General features: G+C 32.2%; 1 protein-coding gene across 4 annotated transcripts in view; it reads right to left on the bottom strand.

The window, feature by feature from the left end:
* LOC116846594 (PDF receptor) overlaps positions 1–21,295 on the bottom strand; it is a 25,247-nt gene extending 3,952 nt beyond the window's left edge. For 2 of the 4 annotated variants that reach the window (XM_032820640.1, XM_032820641.1), the window contains exons 1-12: positions 20,558–21,295; positions 12,917–13,080; positions 12,346–12,453; positions 8,010–8,173; positions 7,052–7,155; positions 6,675–6,816; positions 5,559–5,661; positions 4,558–4,678; positions 4,085–4,163; positions 2,654–2,739; positions 1,986–2,166; positions 1,190–1,304 (exon numbers count right to left, since the gene is read on the bottom strand). In XM_032820640.1, coding sequence (XP_032676531.1) covers positions 1,190–1,304; positions 1,986–2,166; positions 2,654–2,739; positions 4,085–4,163; positions 4,558–4,678; positions 5,559–5,661; positions 6,675–6,816; positions 7,052–7,155; positions 8,010–8,173; positions 12,346–12,453; positions 12,917–12,998 — 1,285 coding nt within the window. In that variant the 5' untranslated portion in view covers positions 12,999–13,080; positions 20,558–21,295. The remainder of the gene's footprint in view (positions 1–1,189; positions 1,305–1,985; positions 2,167–2,653; positions 2,740–4,084; positions 4,164–4,557; positions 4,679–5,558; positions 5,662–6,674; positions 6,817–7,051; positions 7,156–8,009; positions 8,174–12,345; positions 12,454–12,916; positions 13,081–20,557) is intronic. The other 2 variants (XM_032820639.1, XM_032820638.1) reach the window with 2 other exon arrangements.

Below are 21,295 nucleotides of genomic sequence, written 5' to 3'. Positions count from 1 at the left end.
AACCAGGCAAAAAATTGAAATAATATCTCTGTTATAGTGATCGAAAACATTCGACTGAATATTCAGCTGCATTAAGACTCGGTTGAGATAATTGAAAGCAATTGGCTGAATAGAAACTTCTTATAAGAAACTTCTTCAAGTAACACTTTTTCATCCAATCCCTAGAGAAATTCAGTTACAGTAACGGAGTTATTCTTTCCGTGCAATAATACGAATGATAAGTATTCGTATAACCAGCATTCAATTAGTACGCCGTTAATTAACCTCCTATTGTTATTTCTCACGTCTCATGACGTACTTACTTGCATTCTCCTTCGTCTTTCTTCTTATCATTTACAAACTTGTCATATAAAATTAATAGGAGAAATTAATTTTTAAGCATATAAAAAAATACATTATGAATTACAAGCATAAAAATATTCAGTCATCCTTGAACATCTCTTGTTAAGCATTTTGAATGAGATTTTTAGAAAGAGTACGTCTGGAAGATGTATTACAATAACACTTCTAATCTTCATTAATAATACTGTCAGAGTTTAACAAATAAAAAAGAAACCAAAAGAACTCTTTTGAAACAAATCAGAAGTTAAAATAGAACCTATGAGAGTTCAGCACAGGTGTATTAGTACAGTTAAACTAATATATAATTAGTGTATGTCCTCCGCGAGATTTCTTAATAAATATAATTTTCCTCTTGCAGAGAACATACACTAATTATATATTAACATACACTAATTATATGTAGTTTAACTGCACTAATATACCTGTGTTGAACTTTCATAGCCCCTATTTTAACTCCTGACTGTCAGAGTTATTCGAAATTATACAAGTCAATTTACGTCATTTACTATCGTTGCCACACATCCGCAAAATATGATACGCTTTAACAAGTAACGCATAAAGCCCGCAACATGAGCAAATACTTACTATGAAATATTAAATATTAAATATTAAATATTAAATATTAAATATTAAATATTAAATATGAGATATTAAATATTAAATATTAAATATTTCTTCTGTAAAAATACATAGAAAATTAAGTTTGAACTAAGCATTTGAACTCGGCGCGATGTTCATGGACAGCAAGTTATTAGCCGTGGGCGATATATCTGCTGTCAAGATATGCACTGATATCAAAATATTCTCACTGGAGATAATTTTGCCGTACGTTGAGCTTCATACTCACCCGAAGTTATTCGATGAGACTGATAGCCGCTGAGGGTGGATTGTCTCCTAGTCTGCAGATCGGCGGCTCTCAGCGAGAGATAAACGGTGATAGTTTTGTCCAAAGCGAACCTCACCTACGAGAAGATATATCTTGTAGCTGTATGTGATATACCTATAGCTGCACGTTTATCCTAGTTTAACATAACATTAACCTAATGTAATATACATATATTTAACATAACATAATATTAACATACTTTAACATAAACGCACGGTCGTAGACATTGTCCGTAATTTAGGGAATAAATTTGTGAACTTATGGGAACATTCTCCTATTGGAATTCCTAACGGAATTCTCCCGTTGGAAAACGAATTATCTCGTTGAAAAGCGAATTCTCACATCAAAAAACGAATTCTCTAGACAAATCGGAAAGTTTGCAAACTCCAAACATTGCAGATAACTTTTTTGTTCGCGACCATGCTGCAACTATACTGCAAATTTAAATGTGTTATTTTAGTTCAATTTTTTTTTATACGTTTCTTATAGTTTTAAGTCACGTCATTTGACACGTTCAAACATATTAAATTATAATTTACACGTCTTAAATGTATTAAAGACGTAAATGTATGATTTAAATACGCAAGAGATTCAACCAAGTTACAAGTGCGTTTAAAAATAACACATTTGGATTTGCAGTGTCGTAATGTAGCTCATTGTCCTAATATTCGGATTTCAGTACTATGACTTTCCGGGAATCCTATTTTTCGAATTTAAAATTTTGATTTTTGAGAACAATGTATGTCCATCTTCTTACCTCGCCATTAAGGAAACAGTAAAGGATCGCGATGAAAAGACCCTGAAACGACCGTAGGAAGTGCGTGGAGTAGGACCATAGGGCGAATTTTTTCACGTTGTCCAAGGGGACTTCGATCATGAAGAGTACATTGGTGATGCCTAACAAAGGTAAAAGTACCACGGCTGCTCTCACGGCCTTACTATGAACAGCGAAAGGATCGTTCTTTAATACTTCCGCTGTCAAAGGGAAACATATACGTGTATCGTACACATATGCGAATCCCCACTGATCGAATTTTAACAAAACATGAACGCATCTCGATTCGGGTGAGAATAAAAATTTTTTTAGAGAGAAGTCTGAGAGCATTAAACAAGTAAAGAAATTATCCGCGTGAGAGATTCACAAATCTAATCGGGCGTTATGCCACATACAGCACAAAAGTCCGAAATACATCCCAGAGACGTCATAGAGACAATATGATATCTCTGGGACGTCTCTGGGATATATTTGTACATTTGTGCTATATGAGAGTCGTTACTTGTTGCAGACTGTAATCTACGAAATCAATTAACCGCAAGCCGATTAATTTTACAAGGATCCAAGAATTTCAAGATTCAAATATAGTTTAGAATTTCTACTTTACTCTTCGACTCTTTGACTCCTTTGATAGTTATTTGTGTACTTACAAAACCTGTTCAATTTCACTCGTGTGACTTTGTCGCAGCTTCACTACGAGCACCCTTATAATGTTCAGCAGGAACAAGAAATTGAGCTGAAAGCAATGAAAATATAATTAAATTAATAATTGTTTAATAGATCGAACCAGTCGAGCGTTCATTTACGCTTTAAGAATTAAATTAAATTAATTTTAAGTTAAATTAAATTAATTAATAAATTAATTTTATTTCGAGATTTAATTACTCGAGATCTGTTTTTTTAATGATAAATGTTAACATGCTACATCTTTAAAAAAATTATTAAATACGTCGATATTAAGCTTTGTAAAAACAATCGTAATTATTTCAGAATCTGTAGTGTGTTCTCTTGCGTGTATTTTCATTAACGTAGTACATGAAATTATACAGACAAAAAATCGAATTTTTTTCCTCCCATGAAAAATTCAAAGAGATTCTGAAAAGAAATGTAAAACAAACATAACCGTTTCTTCGCGTTTTACCAGATCAAATCGTTTTCGTTTGTTAGAACCATTTTATAATAGCCAACTTGTTACTTTAAGACAATTACATATACCTTATAACTATTATACCTTAAGTCTTTATCTTGTGTTCGAGTCTTAAAGAATCAATATGTTTCTGAATTATAACAAACCAGAAGTATAACAAAAAAAAAACAGGTATCTAAAAAAGTATTAGTTACTATAGATACTTGTTGTTTGGCTACCGAGCGTGGTGACACACTAATATTACTGGTCTATTGTTCGTGATACGAAATCGAAATCATACAAACGGCAAACCAAACGACCAAAATTCTTAACAAAATCTGTGAAAAAGATTGAAAATAAATGAAAATATTTAAAAAATTCAAATCAGTTTTTTACAAATTAAATATTTTACGGTTTTAAATTATTTTTATCAATTTACTATTATCATATTCGCATTCAGTGAACAATTTTACATGGAAAAACATCAATTATTTAGATAAAAAAGTTAACATATAATTTAGAACAGTTTTAAAAGTCGATATGAGACAAATACAATAAATAGTTGCATAAAAAACGTTAACGACTTGATTTTGTAAAACACGAGTATGTTTCTTTTATATTTATTATCAAATCTATTTCTTTGAATTTCTCATTGGAGGAAATCTGTATTGTACGGTATTATATATAATATTTAATATGAAATCGCTGTTTCTTTCTCAAAATCAATACTATATATCAAATTATAAAATTTTCTTAATATAATAAATAAAATGAAATAGTGAATGAAAATTTAATATAACGAAGAAAGAGAGAGAGAGAGAGAGAGAGAGAGAGAAAGAGAAGAGAGAGAGAGAGGAAAAGAGAGAGAAAGAAAGATAATAAAATTTAATATAATTAAATCCATTATTTTTCTTGTAAATTAATGATAAGATTTTGCTAGAACAAATATGCTCACCAATATCACCGCAAATCTAGGTCCCTCAAGGATCCAAAAATAGGAGGACAAATTGTACCCCGACCAGCATCTGAGAAACCTAATGTTTTGACATGTTTTAATAGTTCTTTCTGCAAAAGAAATTAATTTGTCTCTCCTACCCAAGAATTTGTCTCTTCTAATACCAAATAACACTTCAATAACAGATGCTTCTCTCTCGATTAAAACAGAAGCAATGTTGTCAATAAAATATCAAATTACTTTTAGCTTTCGAGTGGTCAGCAAATAAAAATAAAAGATTTGCCGCGAGATAATTTCGAGACGCTAAATGGATAATGGAACTTCAGTTGATTCAACATGGGTTTTAATAGAATTTTAATCAGAATTGCAATCGATAGTTTAATTAAGAAAATGTGATTGAAAAGGTATTTCGCTAATATCTTCGTGAATAAAGAAAATTATATTCAGCGCTTGCGATAAAGTAATCAACGTACTTCGATTTCGGATGATAGTAAAACGCCATAACGATGGCCCAAACCAAAGTTATGAGCACTGGGTATCCCCATCCGATGAAACGGTACATTCGGTAATAAGACGTCTCTTGGAAGACCGTCACTGTAATATTGCAAGTATTTAAACGCGATAATGAATTATGTCGTTGTTGCTGTCAATTAATTAAGTACGGCTTTTACATCGATTAGTTCTTTAAAATGTATCGATTTACTTCAACAGTAATAATAATTCAATAGTAATAATTTGCATTTATCAAACGTGTGATAGAGAGATCAATAAGAATCAAACGCGTATTTAAGTTGCAATAAAGCCGTAAGCACGATGTATTAACAAAAACGCGGGATTGATATTATTTCTATAATTGACAGGTGGAAGGAGGCTCAAGTTTAATCGAATTACCAAAATGTGAACTATATACTATATATATGTGAAAGTATATAGTTAGAATATTTGTGCGAATGATGAAATAATGCAAGACTAATATTGTTTGTAAACGCAGGATAATATTGCGTAAACACACTAAGGTAATAGTGTTTTGCAGTGTAAATGCACGTGCCTGTGTTAAACTATATTACTCCCATAATTTAATAATAATTCGCACTAATATCCAGTGCACGGGTGACTCTTGTCGGCCTTACATTTCTCTCAACTACTGAAATATTTTTTAACAAATCGAACGTCTATCGTATTTACCGCGATGTAATTTGATACGCAATCGTGATCTGTTTCGCTCTTGCTAGTTTTTTGACAAATTTGGACATCTGACAAACAAAAGTTACTCTTCAAAACTCAGAGGCGACACTGAGCCGAAAAATTCGATATAAACAATTTCAAGCTGAGCAGTTCACTGGTATACTGCAATGCAATGTCGTCCTTTCTTTTCGTTTTGTTATTTATTCTACGAGCGTTTGTTTTAATCATACATAACACACACATACACATACATAAAGCATGCACAATGTCATTGCATTTGCTTACGTACCAGTTACTATGTTGTGCAGAAATAAGCCCTCAATGAACATCCACATGAACATCGCAGTCTTGACGTATTCCAGCAACACATAACTCGCTTCACACAACACCGGCTGGAAATAAATACAAGGAGAACCCAGATAGCACAGAGAATTCTAAAAGAATTCAGTCGTATGTCACCAATTCTGAGTTCATTTTTAGATACAAAAAGAATTCTTTTCATTGAACTCTGAAGAATTCTTTTTACATCTGAAAATGAACTCAGAATTGATGACTTGAATTCTTTTTGAATTCTTATTGAATTCTCTGTGCTATCTGGGGAAAGATATCAAGCGCTTTTTACCGAAAACTCGTGTGGGTATGGACCGTGTAAAATTTGTTTGCTTCGTGTGCGAACAGAAGTGACGTGCCGAGTGCTCGACGGAAATGTGTCCATCTGAGCTCAACCAACGACCTAGTCACTAATTGACCCGGTAAAAGTTTCGAGAGGTACCGCATCTCGAAACTTAGTAAAAAGGCTTCATTTTCACTGAAATGTAATTTTACACTATTTTGATGTTCGTAGAGAAAGGATAACTGGGATTCGTTGTTTCGTGCGCGAATTCGAACGGATTTGAGATTACGAGGTCGCGTTTTGCATGAAAATAATCTTGTCATTTATCAAACGTGTGAATGAGAAGTCAATAAGAATCAAACTTGTATTTACGCGTGGATAAACGCCGTAAGAGTACGATTTATTAACAAAAACGCGGGATCGATGTCATTTCTATAATTCTTATCACAGATGGAAGAAGGCTCAAATTTAATCAAATTACCAAAATATAAATAATCTTAAATAGCAAATTTCTGGCTCAATGTGAAGGATATTTTCAGAAAATAAGTATATTTTAGGATAAGAGTTATTAATTATGATATAATTGATTCTCTCTTGATCGATAGCAGAATCCAACTTTGAAGGAATAATACGATAAAGAATAGATCACATCATATGAAAATATACGGTGGCGTTAATTTTTCTTTGCATAGAAGATTAATAAAGTAATTACAATAATTTACATTAATCTTTCATTTCTTTCATTTTTTCATTGCTCTTTCATTTATTATAAGTAATTCGACTATGTCTTACGGTATTTCCTATTCCCCGCACGCTGTACGTCTTCCTCCGAAAAATCGCAAAGTCTATATATAATGTCAACCTAATTAACACTTGGATGACCATGGCGACGAAGAGATTCTTGTGAATCCTGGTTCTCGTGTTCCGCAACGACCTGTGGAATTTAATTAGTGCAATCGTTCAAATTTTCGGCTACGGCCTTTTAATTCAATTATCGTTTCGGGCGCGAATTTAGGCAAATGATATTGAACCAATTGTACAATACATATATGCATTTTTTAGGCTGTTCACATTTACATTTTATCAAGTTAATAGCGTCCCAAGTGGGATTCTTATAATGTATCATATAAATTGTATTTTTTTACATTTTAGTTACATTACGGGCTCACCTAAATCGACAGAAAATCACCAAGGAAGCGACCAGTGCCACCAAGGAGATGCTGAGGCCGACAAATTCGAGAATGCGGGTTCTCTCGGCAATTTCCATTTTCATCTGGGAAAAGAGACGAAAAGAGCGAAAGAGATGATGCTTTTCCCGAGCATCGATGTAACGAAAAAAAGAAGATTGCATTTAATCAATATACTTTCATCACGCGAAAAATTGCGGAGATTTTCCGCGTAGGACACAGAATGAAGTTATTGGCAGAGATTCAGTTATTATCTTTCCATTTGCTTTAGAGATGCATCAAATTATCAAATCTCTTACATATTTCCAAGAAAGAGAGACAGAAGAAAGGTAAAATATAAAAAAAACAGTTTCCACGAAAATACATTTAGCAAAATTCAATTGAATGATGTATAGGAAAAGACGGGAATTTTGAAACATTTTACAGCGACAGTTTGCAATTTTTATTGCCACATGCCACATTTTAATAGAAGAAAAAAAGCAAAATCATTGAAGAGTTTGAGTCAGTCAGAAACGTGAAGAACATCCGACTACATCCGGCGCAATGCGATAAATAATATCGTCATTTATATTCACGTCGTTTATGCAGCATATCATAGCCTAAAGTTTCAAGATAGAAACATATGAATTCGTATTTTGCCACTTTCTGACTCGTCGATTTGTATCGATTTGTATCATGGAAGAAAACGTTAAAGTTGGCGATATACATGATTAAGTTATTCGATGTTCCACATTTTGCCACTCGATTCTCACTTTATTTTCTGTATCTCTATTTCGATTTCATCCACTAATTCTAAGACGGAGCCGAACGGTGAAATCACAGTAGAACTGGTCTAGCGATTCTACATTACAAAACTATGATTGAGCTTAAATCAACCGTTCCAGACATTCGTGCAGCCTCGATGAGATGCTGTCAGATGCATTGTTTTGCTGCTAATTACCTCGCCTTCGAGATTATTATTGTACACTCTGTAGTGGAGCCAAAGCATCTCTGGTGTTAAACAAGTGGTATAGTTGGCCCAACCAGTAAGCGAGTCCTCGCTCGTTCTCGTCCCATTCTGCGTTTCCCAATGCCCATTGTAACCGCATTTCTTCTCCACGGATTCTGACAAAAAAATCGAAAGGATACGTTTTTACTGAAGGATTACGTTGTGATTACATTTTCCGTAATTCACGAACTATACACTGGCGTAGATAAAGAATCGGTAGCTATTAATATTCCGTGGGATAAAGAGAAACGCGACGAAGAATCAGAGCTCACTGTCATTTTAAAGCTTCCCTTAAAGCACGAAAAATTGAAGAGAGGGATGCGATCGGCTTTCATACTTGCTGCTGAACGTGTTGTAACAGGCTTTATGCGAATCCGCTTTCCAAGAATACCGTAAAGTGACAGTAATATTCCAGTGACTCTCGATAAACCGAATTTTATTTGCGCTCGATGTTCGAGCTTTACTTTGTGATCTAAATTCTAACTTTTTACTCGCGAAATTTACAGACGATAGTAAGAAAAAAAGAAAATTCCTTTGCCGTGGAATAACGTCTGGTTGCAGGGCTTTCACAAAAATTTTTAAAGCTACTTACACAACCACTTTGCTATTTAAAATGAAGAGGAATATGCGATACAGAAAAAGGAAAAATATATGATTATGTAGTCCTGAGGACAATTGGACCGTTTTATTTAAAGCACATTTCACTAACAACATTTAACAACGTTAAAAAGTTCTGCACCTATAATTCTCGCGTTGGGCTTTTTAAAAACTTCCGATCGCGAAAGAAATAAAGTATTTTCATTCATGAAAATCAAATCATTTTTCGTAATAGAAATACTTTGACCTACATTTACACAACAGCATACTTTGACATATACACAACAGCAAGAACTTTGATCCTTTAAGCTCGTTTTACAAAGTGCTCTTAGCCTATATGTTCTTATTCGATGCCTTTTTAAAGACAGAAAATGCAAAACGAGAGAGAAGCATTATTTGCAAAAAGAAGCTGTTTTTAATAGTGTTAACTCAGCGCACTTTCGTAACAATGAGAGAAGAGAAGAACCGAAGCATCTGTTAATATCGATGATTTGTAGAATTGGTCTTGAGACGCATTTGAAGTCATCGAAGCGTCGCGGCGCTATCGAGTGCAAAATCAACGTGCGAACGAAGTGGGTCGAAGAGTGACAAGCGCACGTCTTTCGCGCACAGAAATGCATACGTGGCTGAGATCTGATTCTGTTCTCATTATTTTTACAGCAGTCGATAACACGTTCCAAGTACCTTGCGGCGATCCAACCGCGAATGAATATTAATTCTACGGTATTCTAGTTTTCCATAATAATCTTTCTAAACGAATTAATTAATGAAAAAAATAGAAAGGAAAGGGATGAGAAGATAATAATTATAAATAATCACGCGTTGCGTGATATTTCATTTTGTATTAAAAAAATAATATAAGATACTATATATAAATATATATAAAATTGTTAAATATATATAATAAAGATTACATTTCATTATAAATACATTTCATTATAACTCTGTGTTTATCTCGTAGCTTTGACATATCAAATAACTTTGGAATATGAAATTAAATAACAATTAAATACAAAAGTGCACTGAGAAAAAATTTACTAAATTTCAAAAAACGTTTGTTTGAATACGACTGAACATATTTGTGAACATATCTGTTTAAACTGAGTAATTATTTTCTAAAATTAAATAAAGAAGTTTTAAATATAAATTTCTTTCTTTAATTTTAGAAAATAATTACTTAATTTGAACAAATGTGTTCATAGTCGTCTAACAACGTTTTTTGAAATTTAGTAAATTTTTTTCTCAGTTTGTCATTACACGCAGGAATCTCTTTATATTAATGTATACTTATAACACACTAAAGCCAATTTTCTATTTATCTCTCTCTATTTATAATTAAACTAATTTTGTATATACAATTAGAATTATTTCACTTTTTGATTCACGTAAAAATAGACTAAGCCGATGGTTAGTGATAAATTAGGAAAATTCTGATGAATATAACATGAGAGGACAGAAAAAAGAGAAAAATCTTTATCTTTATCTCCTTCCTGCCTCTTTCCCTCTTTCTCTCTTTCTTTCTCTCTCGTTCGCTCTCTATGTGTAAGTAATAAAAAATTTGACGTAATGTATAGATAAAAGGTAAAGTATTTTTGATACAAATATTTTTTCGATATTGCGCGATATTTTTGAATAATGTAGCACTCGAAGGCCTCGAAAAAGTTCTTGTGATGCACGATCCTCGAACAGAATGTGGCTTTGAAATGTTTTAAAGATGAATGCAATCTGCATATCGTTACTGTGTTGCCGCTTATAATATTGATTCCAGGTAATACAAAAAGTGTTTTTTATCGTAATTTTATTTCGTATTGATAATATATTAATAATATTAATAGTATTAATAAGATTTACGATCCATAATACTATGATTACAATAAAAGTCTTTTACTATTTTTCCTCTTATGTTTCATAGACTAATTAGTATTATATTGGTTTCCATTAATATATGACGTTATATATATATATATATATATATATATATATATATATACACACACACACACACACACACACATATATATATAAGCAATAATATATGTTACAGGAGATTAATTTACTTGCAAAGTTAAATACGAAGTATACATTTCATTCATAATCATTTATGGTATATGTTGATTTATATTAATGTATCAGATTTCACATATTTACGGTAATTTCACATATTTAAATTTATTGAACTTCTTTTCAATATTACATTTAAGTTTTGCAAGTTAAGTCGAATTGCAGAAGTGTCAAACTTTAAGCTCGTTTGATCCTCCTCTTAAAGGGGAAATAGCGTCGCAATTCATCTTCGACCTCCATTCAGTCCCTCCATCGATCTCTGTCGTGCATTTTTTTATTCATATTTCCTATAGGATGTAATCGATTAAATGTATCAAGACGTGTGTTGAAATTTTATGATCAATCGAGATTTCTGAAGGAGTTTAAGATTTTAAATCCTTAAATTGTGAACATGAAGAACCTATATCTTTTTAAGTAGTCTCTCACATAGATGTTATGTATTTTTCTTTAATTTTAGATGATGCATTAATTTTACATTTTAAAGTTAAAAACTAAAAAATGCCGTAAAATTATTTCGGAAAACATAATATAATATAATATTTTTTTTTATTAAAATTAAACGCAAGCAATTTTAAGTTTAAGTCAAACGCTCGACAGATAGATCGCGGTCACGCTATAATTCGGAAAATCTCTTCATGCGATCAATACAGGGTCATTAATGCAAATTATCCTAGCTCAACGCGTGAATTTTGAGAGTTCGGCAAGAAGTTTTTGCAGATTGCGGTTGTGTGAGAAATAAAAGGTATTGCTCGACTACAGAGAACTTATAATGACTTTCTGCGGTAAAACGGTCTTCAAAGTTTTTAAACAATGCACCTCCATTAAACTCTTGAAACTCTTTGATACTAGAAGACAGTAATGTATAAATGCATTTAATCTTTAAGTTCTTGACGTCACCCAAGGATCTCTGGAAATTAGCCAAGAGAATATGATTTTGCGGAAACTCGCCTGCAGGTCTCACCGTACGTGTCAACTGACACGTTGTCATTAGAATAGTACGCGATTATTCATGAGATTCAATAAGAACTCACTTCCAATTGTTGAGAAGCATGAGCAATTCAATGAAAACGCTTACGGAAATTACAACGCGACGGATGCGGAAACTCTGACAGACTATTCACTTAAAGTGAATCAGCAAAAAAATGTTCCTGCTTCACTGCTTCCACTTCACTGCTTCGTCTTATATTTCACTGATTTTGACTACAGTGAAAAGATTTCACTGTAAAATCTGTACACCACAGATTTGATATACACGCTGTGCCAAAACCAACTTTCTGCGTTTCGTACGATTTGCGTGCAGTGACATTGTTTGTGTTTGAAAACTGAAGCAATAATAGGAACAGTCGCTGCTATCAACAGATTCTTTCAGCGAAATTCTACTGATTGCTACGTACATCATGAAAATAAAGCAGCGCTTTATTTTTAGCTAAATCATCAGTTGTAAGTACAGCATTTCAATAAAAAATACACTGATTGCACTTTAGGAGGTAGAGTGTACAGTAGAGTGCGATAGTTGTCCATTGGCATGAGGAAGCTATTGACTCGAAAGGCTTTTAGTTCAGCGGTTATACGTTAGTGGGAAAATTGTGACTCAAGAGCCACTCGGAGCAACTACCGCGCGATTACTTACTGGTTGTATCGAATCCATCCACGAAAGGGCATCGCTGCTTCGCCGTCGTGGAGGCTTTCGTCGGCGGCCAACAGAGCAACGAGTCCCATACCGGATTGCACCAGAGTTCTGTAAAATGGATAACGAATAATTGATGAGACAAAATGACTGATGCTAAGCTTACTATGGATGCTACATCGCCTTTGTGTTGTGTGCACGCATCGATGTTACTATATATTTATTTTTACTTCAATAGAAAATCGAAATTTCATGAAAAATAAATATTACGAAATATTCCGAGAGCTTTATTTTTGACAAATATTCACAATATTCAAAGCCTGCATTCAGTCTTCTGTAAAATTTACAAATATGATATATATATACATCGTCATTTTTATGTATCATGTTTCGTTTTGTGTACACGCTTGATCGCAAACATGGATCTGCTGGGGGTTTTCACATAAAGTAAAGCTATGACAAATAAAAAGTCTGCCACTATCTTTTAAAACATTTTTTCAACCGAACAACCGAAGTTTACGAATGGTTGAAAATCATTATGCGGGAAATAAACTTTGACTTCATCGGATCATACCTCCGTGCGGTGCTACAAAATGTTTGTACTGAATATCGCAGAATACTTGAGTGTTGTTGCCGTTGGCACTTAGGGCGTCCATTTTTTCCTCTAATAGTCCACTTTTGCCCGGCGCTTCTACATCTTCGTTCCAATGTTTGCCTCGTAGTAAACGGTGCTGGGCTCTGTAAATAAGCTCTCTCTTGTGTCTCGTTACGCTTTACCTCCGGTCATAACTTCTCGTCACGTATTTATGTCCATATATATTACATTTACATTTCCTTACAGAGAAGAGAAAAAACTCCTAAGTTGTACGAGTAAACAAACTAAAAAAATGAATGATAATCCTTCTATACATTAGCTAATTAACCTGCCTTTCTTTCGAGTATTTAGAAACACAATGTTAGGCGTTCATTACATTTGAATTCGACGTGTTTTTCCTGCGTGAATAAGTCATTTTTGCTCTGATCATTTAATATCAGTATGATAAGCTCATTACTCAATAAATCAATACTTTATCTCTTCAGCGACGCGCAAGCTTTATGAAGATTATTGTAATTGATGTTTCAAAGACAACAATTTTCTGCAAATTAACTTTTGGTATTGGCTTACTATTAATATTTAATTATACAATACTTTTTACTTATTGTAGATTATTTTATATTATAAAGATATGCATCTCTGTAATGTATGTGAGTTAATAGTTTATTTGAAGCAAAATTACGGAATATTTTTCAAGAAAGTAATTGTTTTCTTAAATAGTAGTAAAAAAAAAACGAATCGATGTGTTCTTAAAGTAATAACTCGCTGGATACAGTAAAATGTTTTTATTCTTTCAGTGTTCGTGCATTTTACGCGATAGAATCAGGGTCGAGGCTGTACGGCCATGATCTTCAAGCAGCGAGACCTCAAAACGGTCGATACGTAAGACGGAGCGTGAAATTGTCCGGAATCCCCGAATTATATTCTCCAAATGTTTCGGAAAATGTGACCGCCACTTTCATCTTAGTTACTTTCTGCCGATATATTCCTGGCGCAGAACTTCATATTACACAATGTCACTACGCTCTATTTTCTTTTAAGCCTTCTCTATAACCTCATAATGTAAAAAGTTACTCTTTTGCTTACAACTTTGTCTCAAGTCTTTGAGAATATAACTAAATAAAAAATGCATCTAAAGATAGAAGATTAAAAAAAAAGTTCTAACTAATGAAATTTAACAGTTTATATTATTAATAGTGTATCAAAATTTTTTGGAAAAAATTTGAAGAACGATCCCTTATTAAGGTAAATGTCCCAATGCCCGGACATGTACCTAATTCTGGATATTCTTATTATTTTGAATATTTCTTTAAATATTTATCTTTCAACGTACACTAAATATAAATATTAAATGTATGTATACCAATATGTATGTATTGTACATTGAAAGTTGAAATATTCATATTCAAATATAAAAATAATAACAAGTCCGGAGATTGGTGCATATCCGGGCATTGATACATTTACCTTAACGACTTATGGATTAATTCTCACAAATTTAACGCAAATAATTAAAAATCTTATTTCTTTAATTTTAATTATATTTTAATTACAAGCTACGAAATTCCATTATAGGGAACATTTCCGTAAATAATGAAAATAAGCAACAAATATGTTTAGTGTAAAAAAAATGTCATGTAAATTTGTTCGCGAAATATTCAGTGTAACATTTAGTGCAGCGCGCAAATCAACGCTCGATTAAAAATGCAAATGCAAATTACAAATTGCAATTAAAAATTATTGGAAAATTATGCTACATGACGCGACGTGATTATTTGATGGCATAACTAATTCTGGCTAATGCAACTTGGGATTTGTCGACGAAATAAAATATACAGCTGCCAGAGACAGAGTTTGTCGCGTAATTTAGAAATACTGATTTCACACATTACCTCTACATTCTCTTAAATAAACAAGAGCTAGTGTGCGATTCGTTATCTGTATTCGCGGGACTACGATTTGTATGCGTGACATATAAATACACGCACGACTGTTTATCAGCATAATTAAGTTATCTATTATTTATATAATTAAATTATCTATGCATTTAGTGACGAAACGTGTGATCATTTGGGTTTTCATGTGTCTTTCTATCTTTCTCTCTAATTCTTTTTAACTCTTTATTCTTTGAAAATTTTCTATGCTTTCAATATTAAGAAAACACTATCTTATAAAATAAAAAAGGTATATTTGTGGCAAAATTTGTCTCAGTTAAGCATTTAATAGAATTGCGCGTATTTAAGAAATGGATTTCCTTTTTGCAATTGTTTTTATTTTTTTGCTAGAAATCGTGACTGTCACCGTTAATTTATATATTCATGTCATATATCAATGTCTTCCGTCCGTATGCAATTATTTATTGATATATCAAGCGTACGGAAAACAGCTGATAGCTGTCCATGTCAGCATGCCAATATGCACGGTCCTATTGAGCTTTGAAGTAAAAGAGGTCAAGCCGTGTATCAACACGTACTAAAATTGAGTAGCTTCGAACATTTGGATGCAGTTCCAAAAATCTGTCATAATCCCATTATAATACTATTATTATTATCATCATTAAAATATCAAGTTTCTCTTATTACATAAATTGAAATATATTTCCGCCAAATATATCTAAATGTAATGCGAGTAAATAGAGAAACTATTAATACTGAAATGCACTTGACGGAGATTAACGATTCTTCCTTAGTGGCTAAAGTTAATTTTTTTTTATAAAATTATGTCTCAGAAACTGTAACGTGAAAGTTGGTAACACGTAGCTCTGCTTAATATTATATTAGAGTACAAAAACAAAATACAACTACTAATGTAATAATAATTAATAATAATAAATAATAATAATTACTTGAATTGATACTTTATTGTATGTAGTATATATTTAACACAATAATTTTGTTACTTTTGTAGTAAAGAGTTCATTTCTTCTGCAAAATATATATTTTTAACTTTTTTTTCTCGATTTTATATTTCCGCAGAGACGCTTTTCTTGAGGCTGCAATATCCTCGCAGCAACTATTTTGATTAATGACGTCAGAAGCGAGAAAATGTATGCTCAAGAGTAAATGTATGTAAAATAAAAAGTTATGTCCGTAAAATGATACTTGCAATTAATTGTATATATTTGTAAAATATTTTGAACTCTTTCCTTTTACTCGAATAATTACTACAACAAACAATAAACAATCGTAAAATAATGTGACAAAAGCATAAGGAAAAACTAAAAAAGAAGATTGCATGTTATGTCAATTTTATGGTTATTTATTGATTAATAGGACAAAAAGAAAGTTTTCGGAATATTTGACAAATGTGTTGAATCGATCTCAAGGATCACTTTTATGGACATATCCTTTTACTTTAGCGTATTACGCAGAAATTTTGGGCATGCGTTTTTTCTCTCGCTTCTGATGTCACCAATTAAAAGTTCCGCGGCAAAGCAGCAGGAACCTTAAGAAGCTTAACCAATTTCAGTCAAATGAGTCAATTATCATTAACAATAATTATACAAGTGTACATACGATTTTCCAATATTTAATTTAATATTGAATTTAACTGAATTTAGTATATGATTTAATTTTTGATTTTAGTTCTCGATTAAATTTAAGTTTAATTTTAATTCTTTGCAAGATATCTTTATAATTTGATAGATTTTCTTTATCTTCTTATCTTCCAAGTGAAATTACTGATTTGGAAAAAACCGTGTTTTAATTAAAATTCACGTTAGAGCTTTTCCGGTAAAATGGGACAATCGATTGCGGTGTATAGACGGTAACCACAGAGCTACGGAAAAACCATTTTTTCAGCAGACGAAATCGCCCACACTATGGAGAAAAAGAATTGGAAAATTTTTATCTTGTATCAAACGTTACCGTAAGTGTCAGTAAATGTCTTAGTTAATTTAACATTATGTACACACTGGTAGACTGAAAGATTAATAAATATATTTTACGTGAGTTTAGGAACATATTTGTTCAAAAGGAGAACTCTGTCTGTCTCTTTAACTCTTCTGTTAGACGAGTGGGGTATATTCCGAAACTCATACAAAATATACTTTTCAATCTTTCTGTTCATGATTTACACCATGTTTATAAGGACAAAGGTCGAATAGGAGAGAAAGCAATTACTCGGTGTCTAGAGTAAATATCGCGAGCACACGTGAAGCCCCGAGGCTGTAAACTTATATGTGGAGCGATATGTCATACAGTAAAATGATCATGCGTTATTTATCGATCCGGAACTTTGTTTCGATACGATACAGAATAATTCTTTGAGTGATCTTTGATTCGTATATCCCCGCTTTACTTGCAAAAGGTATACAAATGTTCTCGAATAATGGTTAATCCTCAACCTCCGCCAAACTAGGTTTGTAATAAAACTCAGCTACGAGGAATCATCGAGAGAATGAAATTGCTTCTGTTAGTTTATCGAGAATTATTTATTTCGATTGGAGTTTATATTGCATAATAAATAAATGCGACGTAAATAAATACATTACGAAAGATACATTCGTGGAAGAAATGCAAATAATTTATACAGATATGTATTGAAACCAAACCTGTCATTAAAAACAATAAATAAATTGACTCGTAGCAATTAAACGTCAATAAAGTTATAACATTGATTGATATGTTGTGTTACAACGGAACTTAACCGTGAAATACAGTGCTCCCTGTTAGAATTGTGACTTAATTAAACTGACTGATCGTATTTCCTGTTTAGTTAATTAATAAGTTAGGATCCTAATCAATCGGATCAGTCGGTTTACATTGATTGAAACAGGTCAGTGGATGTTAGCGGACGCTTCGGCGAATATTCACTATAGTTTAACAAGTATTGTCCATATACACGGACATACTAGGAGCTGATTGAAATCTTTTTGATTACGCGAAGCGAAGCGAAAGACCCATCACAAATAGTACAAACGTAGCCAAAGTTCTGCACCTTCGTCCTCGTTTCAAGTTTTATTTCAGCTGAAACATGTTTTTTTTCAATCTTCCTTTGCGCCTAAGAATCGCGGACTCGCTGTGAATAACAATTTCTTCACGCAATTTCACGTAAATGAGTTGTTCCCTACACAGATAATTACATTGGTCTCATTTTTAAATAAAACAGGAATAAAAGCCGCCGTGTTGTTAAATTCTAATTAAATTTCTAAACAACTCGTATTATATTTTACAATGTTTAATGATGAGTTCTCTCTTTACATCTCTTTGCACGCAAACATGTAGTTAAACTCGCCCCACTACACACAAGTACACCTTGATAAATTCTTTAGCTCTGCGATAAAGCACACATAGGCAATAAAAATCTTGTTATCTTTGATCATTCTACAGCGTATCGCTACTCTACATCTAACGTTTCCCTGATGAACGTTTCCCTGCCAAATTCAGCGCTGCTGCACATTGATTCAGGTTATAAATGTTTTTGAACGTCAATATAATATATCGGGAATTTTGGTCACGGTTGCCACATAGTACGGATGCCGATTAGATTATACTTTGCTTCAATAGTATGGTGATAATTGTATCCTCTATGAATCGAAGACGAATTAATTCTCCATCTCCCGTAATATACTGACAAGCTCATCTGGTGTTTACAGTGCGAATACATCCTAATACGTTCGGGATGTCAGATCACATAATTGGATTATCAGTAGATGCATACCTAATCCGTGCCAAACTCAATGTGTTACGTATTCATCCTTGCACAGCTTATATAGGAATCGTTGCCCGTTGCGTGAAATCCAAATCTAAGAGGATTCTCTTATATTAAGAGTAGAATTATGTAAAAAATTAGTATTGCATAGCCTAAATATTAGATGTAAAGGATTAGTACTACATACTCTAAATATTCTAAATATTAATATATTTATAGATATTTTAAATTTATGAAGTTATGTACTGTAAAGATAACTAAGGTACTGTATTACGAGTAAAATTTAATACTTCGAACGACGAAGAAAAATCGCGCGTTATGTATTGTTTCCGACTGGATTTGAATTCACGGTCATAAAAAACAAGCGACATTTCACAGGAAACGAGCGATAGTTGTTGTAAAGATTGGGTATAGGAAAATAATATTTTCCTTATTTCAGAGGATATAAACCTATAAAAAGAAGAAAATATTCTTATTTTATAAAAATATCTGTTAAGAGTGACGGAAAAGCACACAGTCTTCTTTTATGGAGAATACAACTTTTCCGGTGTATTGATGTATCGAAGTATAATGTAAACAGTAATATTTTATTTGGAGATACTTTAGATGTTGTGCTGTTTTAAAGACAATAATCAGTCCGATTCATAAAGCGACATAAAATACAGAGCTTTCAGCAGTAAAATGGCAATAGTAATCGTCTCTGTTCTCTTTTTATCTCCCCCTTTCCTTTTCTCCTTCTGCCATTTTCTCCCTTTTCCTCAATCTTTTTGTAAAATTTTACATATATTATTACAAATCTCGTGCAAGAAAATCTCGTGCAATAAAATATAAGTTATAAAAATACGTGCAAAATGTATAATAACGATTCAAATCTGCAAGCTATTTTAAGCTGAGGAAGGAACTTATGCATAATTGTCAGTTCTTAAGGAGTATTTTAGACAGCAAGAAAATCATTACGTAATAATATATAATTTAGTCGTAAATCGCAAATTATATTTATATTTCGCATTAAAATCGCATTTATTTTAAAATGTGATTTTTAATTTCAATTAAATATATGTTTAAGATTTATTTGCAAATGCAGTACATATTAAATATTAATTTATTATTTAATTTTAGTGATATGTATATAATTATTTATATAATATACTATGCTTATATTTTGGAAGTCCATATATGTTCGCAAAGCGCAAGCATAATGCTGAAGAACTCTTTATTTCAATTTGCAAAATAAGTTTAGCTAAGTGAGCGAGAGTTTCATTTTCCCGATAACTGTTTAGCGAGTCAGTTATTTTGTTATTTATATCTCGTAAAATTTCTAAGTACCTCCAACCTCGGTAACTAAAGGAAATTTTGAACCATGAAACGCATTAATCAGTAATATATTTAATAGATTATTTTCAGCGGATTACAAAGCCGAAAAGTCGCAAGTAGGAATTCGCGTAATTTTCAACGAAATATAATTCCATATCTCGTATTAAAATAGACGATAAATACTCGAAAAGAGATAATAGATTTTAAGTTCCACTAGTGAATTCTTCACATAATATTATATTACATGCATTATTCATAATTCCTTTATCGCTATTAAGACGATATCATTACGTTATGCATCTGAATATTAGATAAGTCAATTATGATATTCTTCTATTATTGCGTGGCACTAATGGAAAAATGAGAAGTTACTTTAGATTTTCAAGCAAAACAATGGAATGTCATAATTAATGCGATAATCCACCACTAAGCGATCAAATAATCTCGTAATATTAATTTTCTGAATCTATTTAAAGGTAAACAACGATTTCTTCTGTTTGTAGTAATGATTAGTAACGAGATTGGTTTGAAGCAATTTTTACGAGAACTGAAATTAACTAAAATTAATTGAAACTTGAAGGATAAAATGTAACCTGAATCGATAAAAATTTATACTATGCATTATTTCACAATAATAATTGAATAAGGTCTTACCAGAAATACTTTCGCTGTCGATGCCTCCCGTTAATATTTGAAGTCCACATTAGTCACCCTAGCTTGCAAGTATTCACCATTCTTCAAGTAATTCAAGCGATGAAAAATGTAAATGTAAATTTTATGACTAGTTAAACCAACGACAATGAATGCTATGCAAAACAATAGAAAGCGACTCAACTCAGTCCTGGAAGGATGTTTAACTTTTCACTTTCTCCTTACGGGATTGTTATGTATGCATAAACGTGTATAAGCAAACAAAGTGACTTTACTCTAAACCCGCATTCGCGTATCCGTCAAGCGTATAGAATAATATTTCCCGTGATTATCGTAACTACTTTGTCACTTTTTCATTGTCTGATATTTTGTAAAATGCATTAAGCTCTAATTTTAAGAATTAATAAATAGTAATTAGTAAAAAAATGAAAAAGAAATATATATATAAGGTTTAATAATGTTTTCAAGTTGAGCGACAACTGAAAGATTCCACTACTATGCAAATAAAAATTATATAACATATTATAAAATAAAAAAGTCGATGTCCGGAAAATTTTGACGGTTACTTCTTTTTACAGGAAAGTATTTCAGATTTATTTAGAAGATTTAAACAGCAGGTCGTAGGATCGTGCGATATATGTCAAGATATGCGAGTATATCGACGATGAAAGTTCTTTGAAACAGGACTCTGTCGCTCATGAGTCGCCCCTACAAGTAGGAGGACACGTGAGCGTCTCAGAG

This window comes from Odontomachus brunneus, unplaced genomic scaffold, assembly GCF_010583005.1.
Source record: "Odontomachus brunneus isolate Ranch 3 - 2012 unplaced genomic scaffold, Obru_v1 Obru_scaffold_066, whole genome shotgun sequence".
Classification (NCBI taxonomy): Eukaryota; Metazoa; Arthropoda; class Insecta; order Hymenoptera; family Formicidae; genus Odontomachus; species Odontomachus brunneus.
The sequence above is the reverse complement of the archived record's forward strand: the minus strand, read 5'-3'. Positions and strand labels throughout refer to the sequence as shown.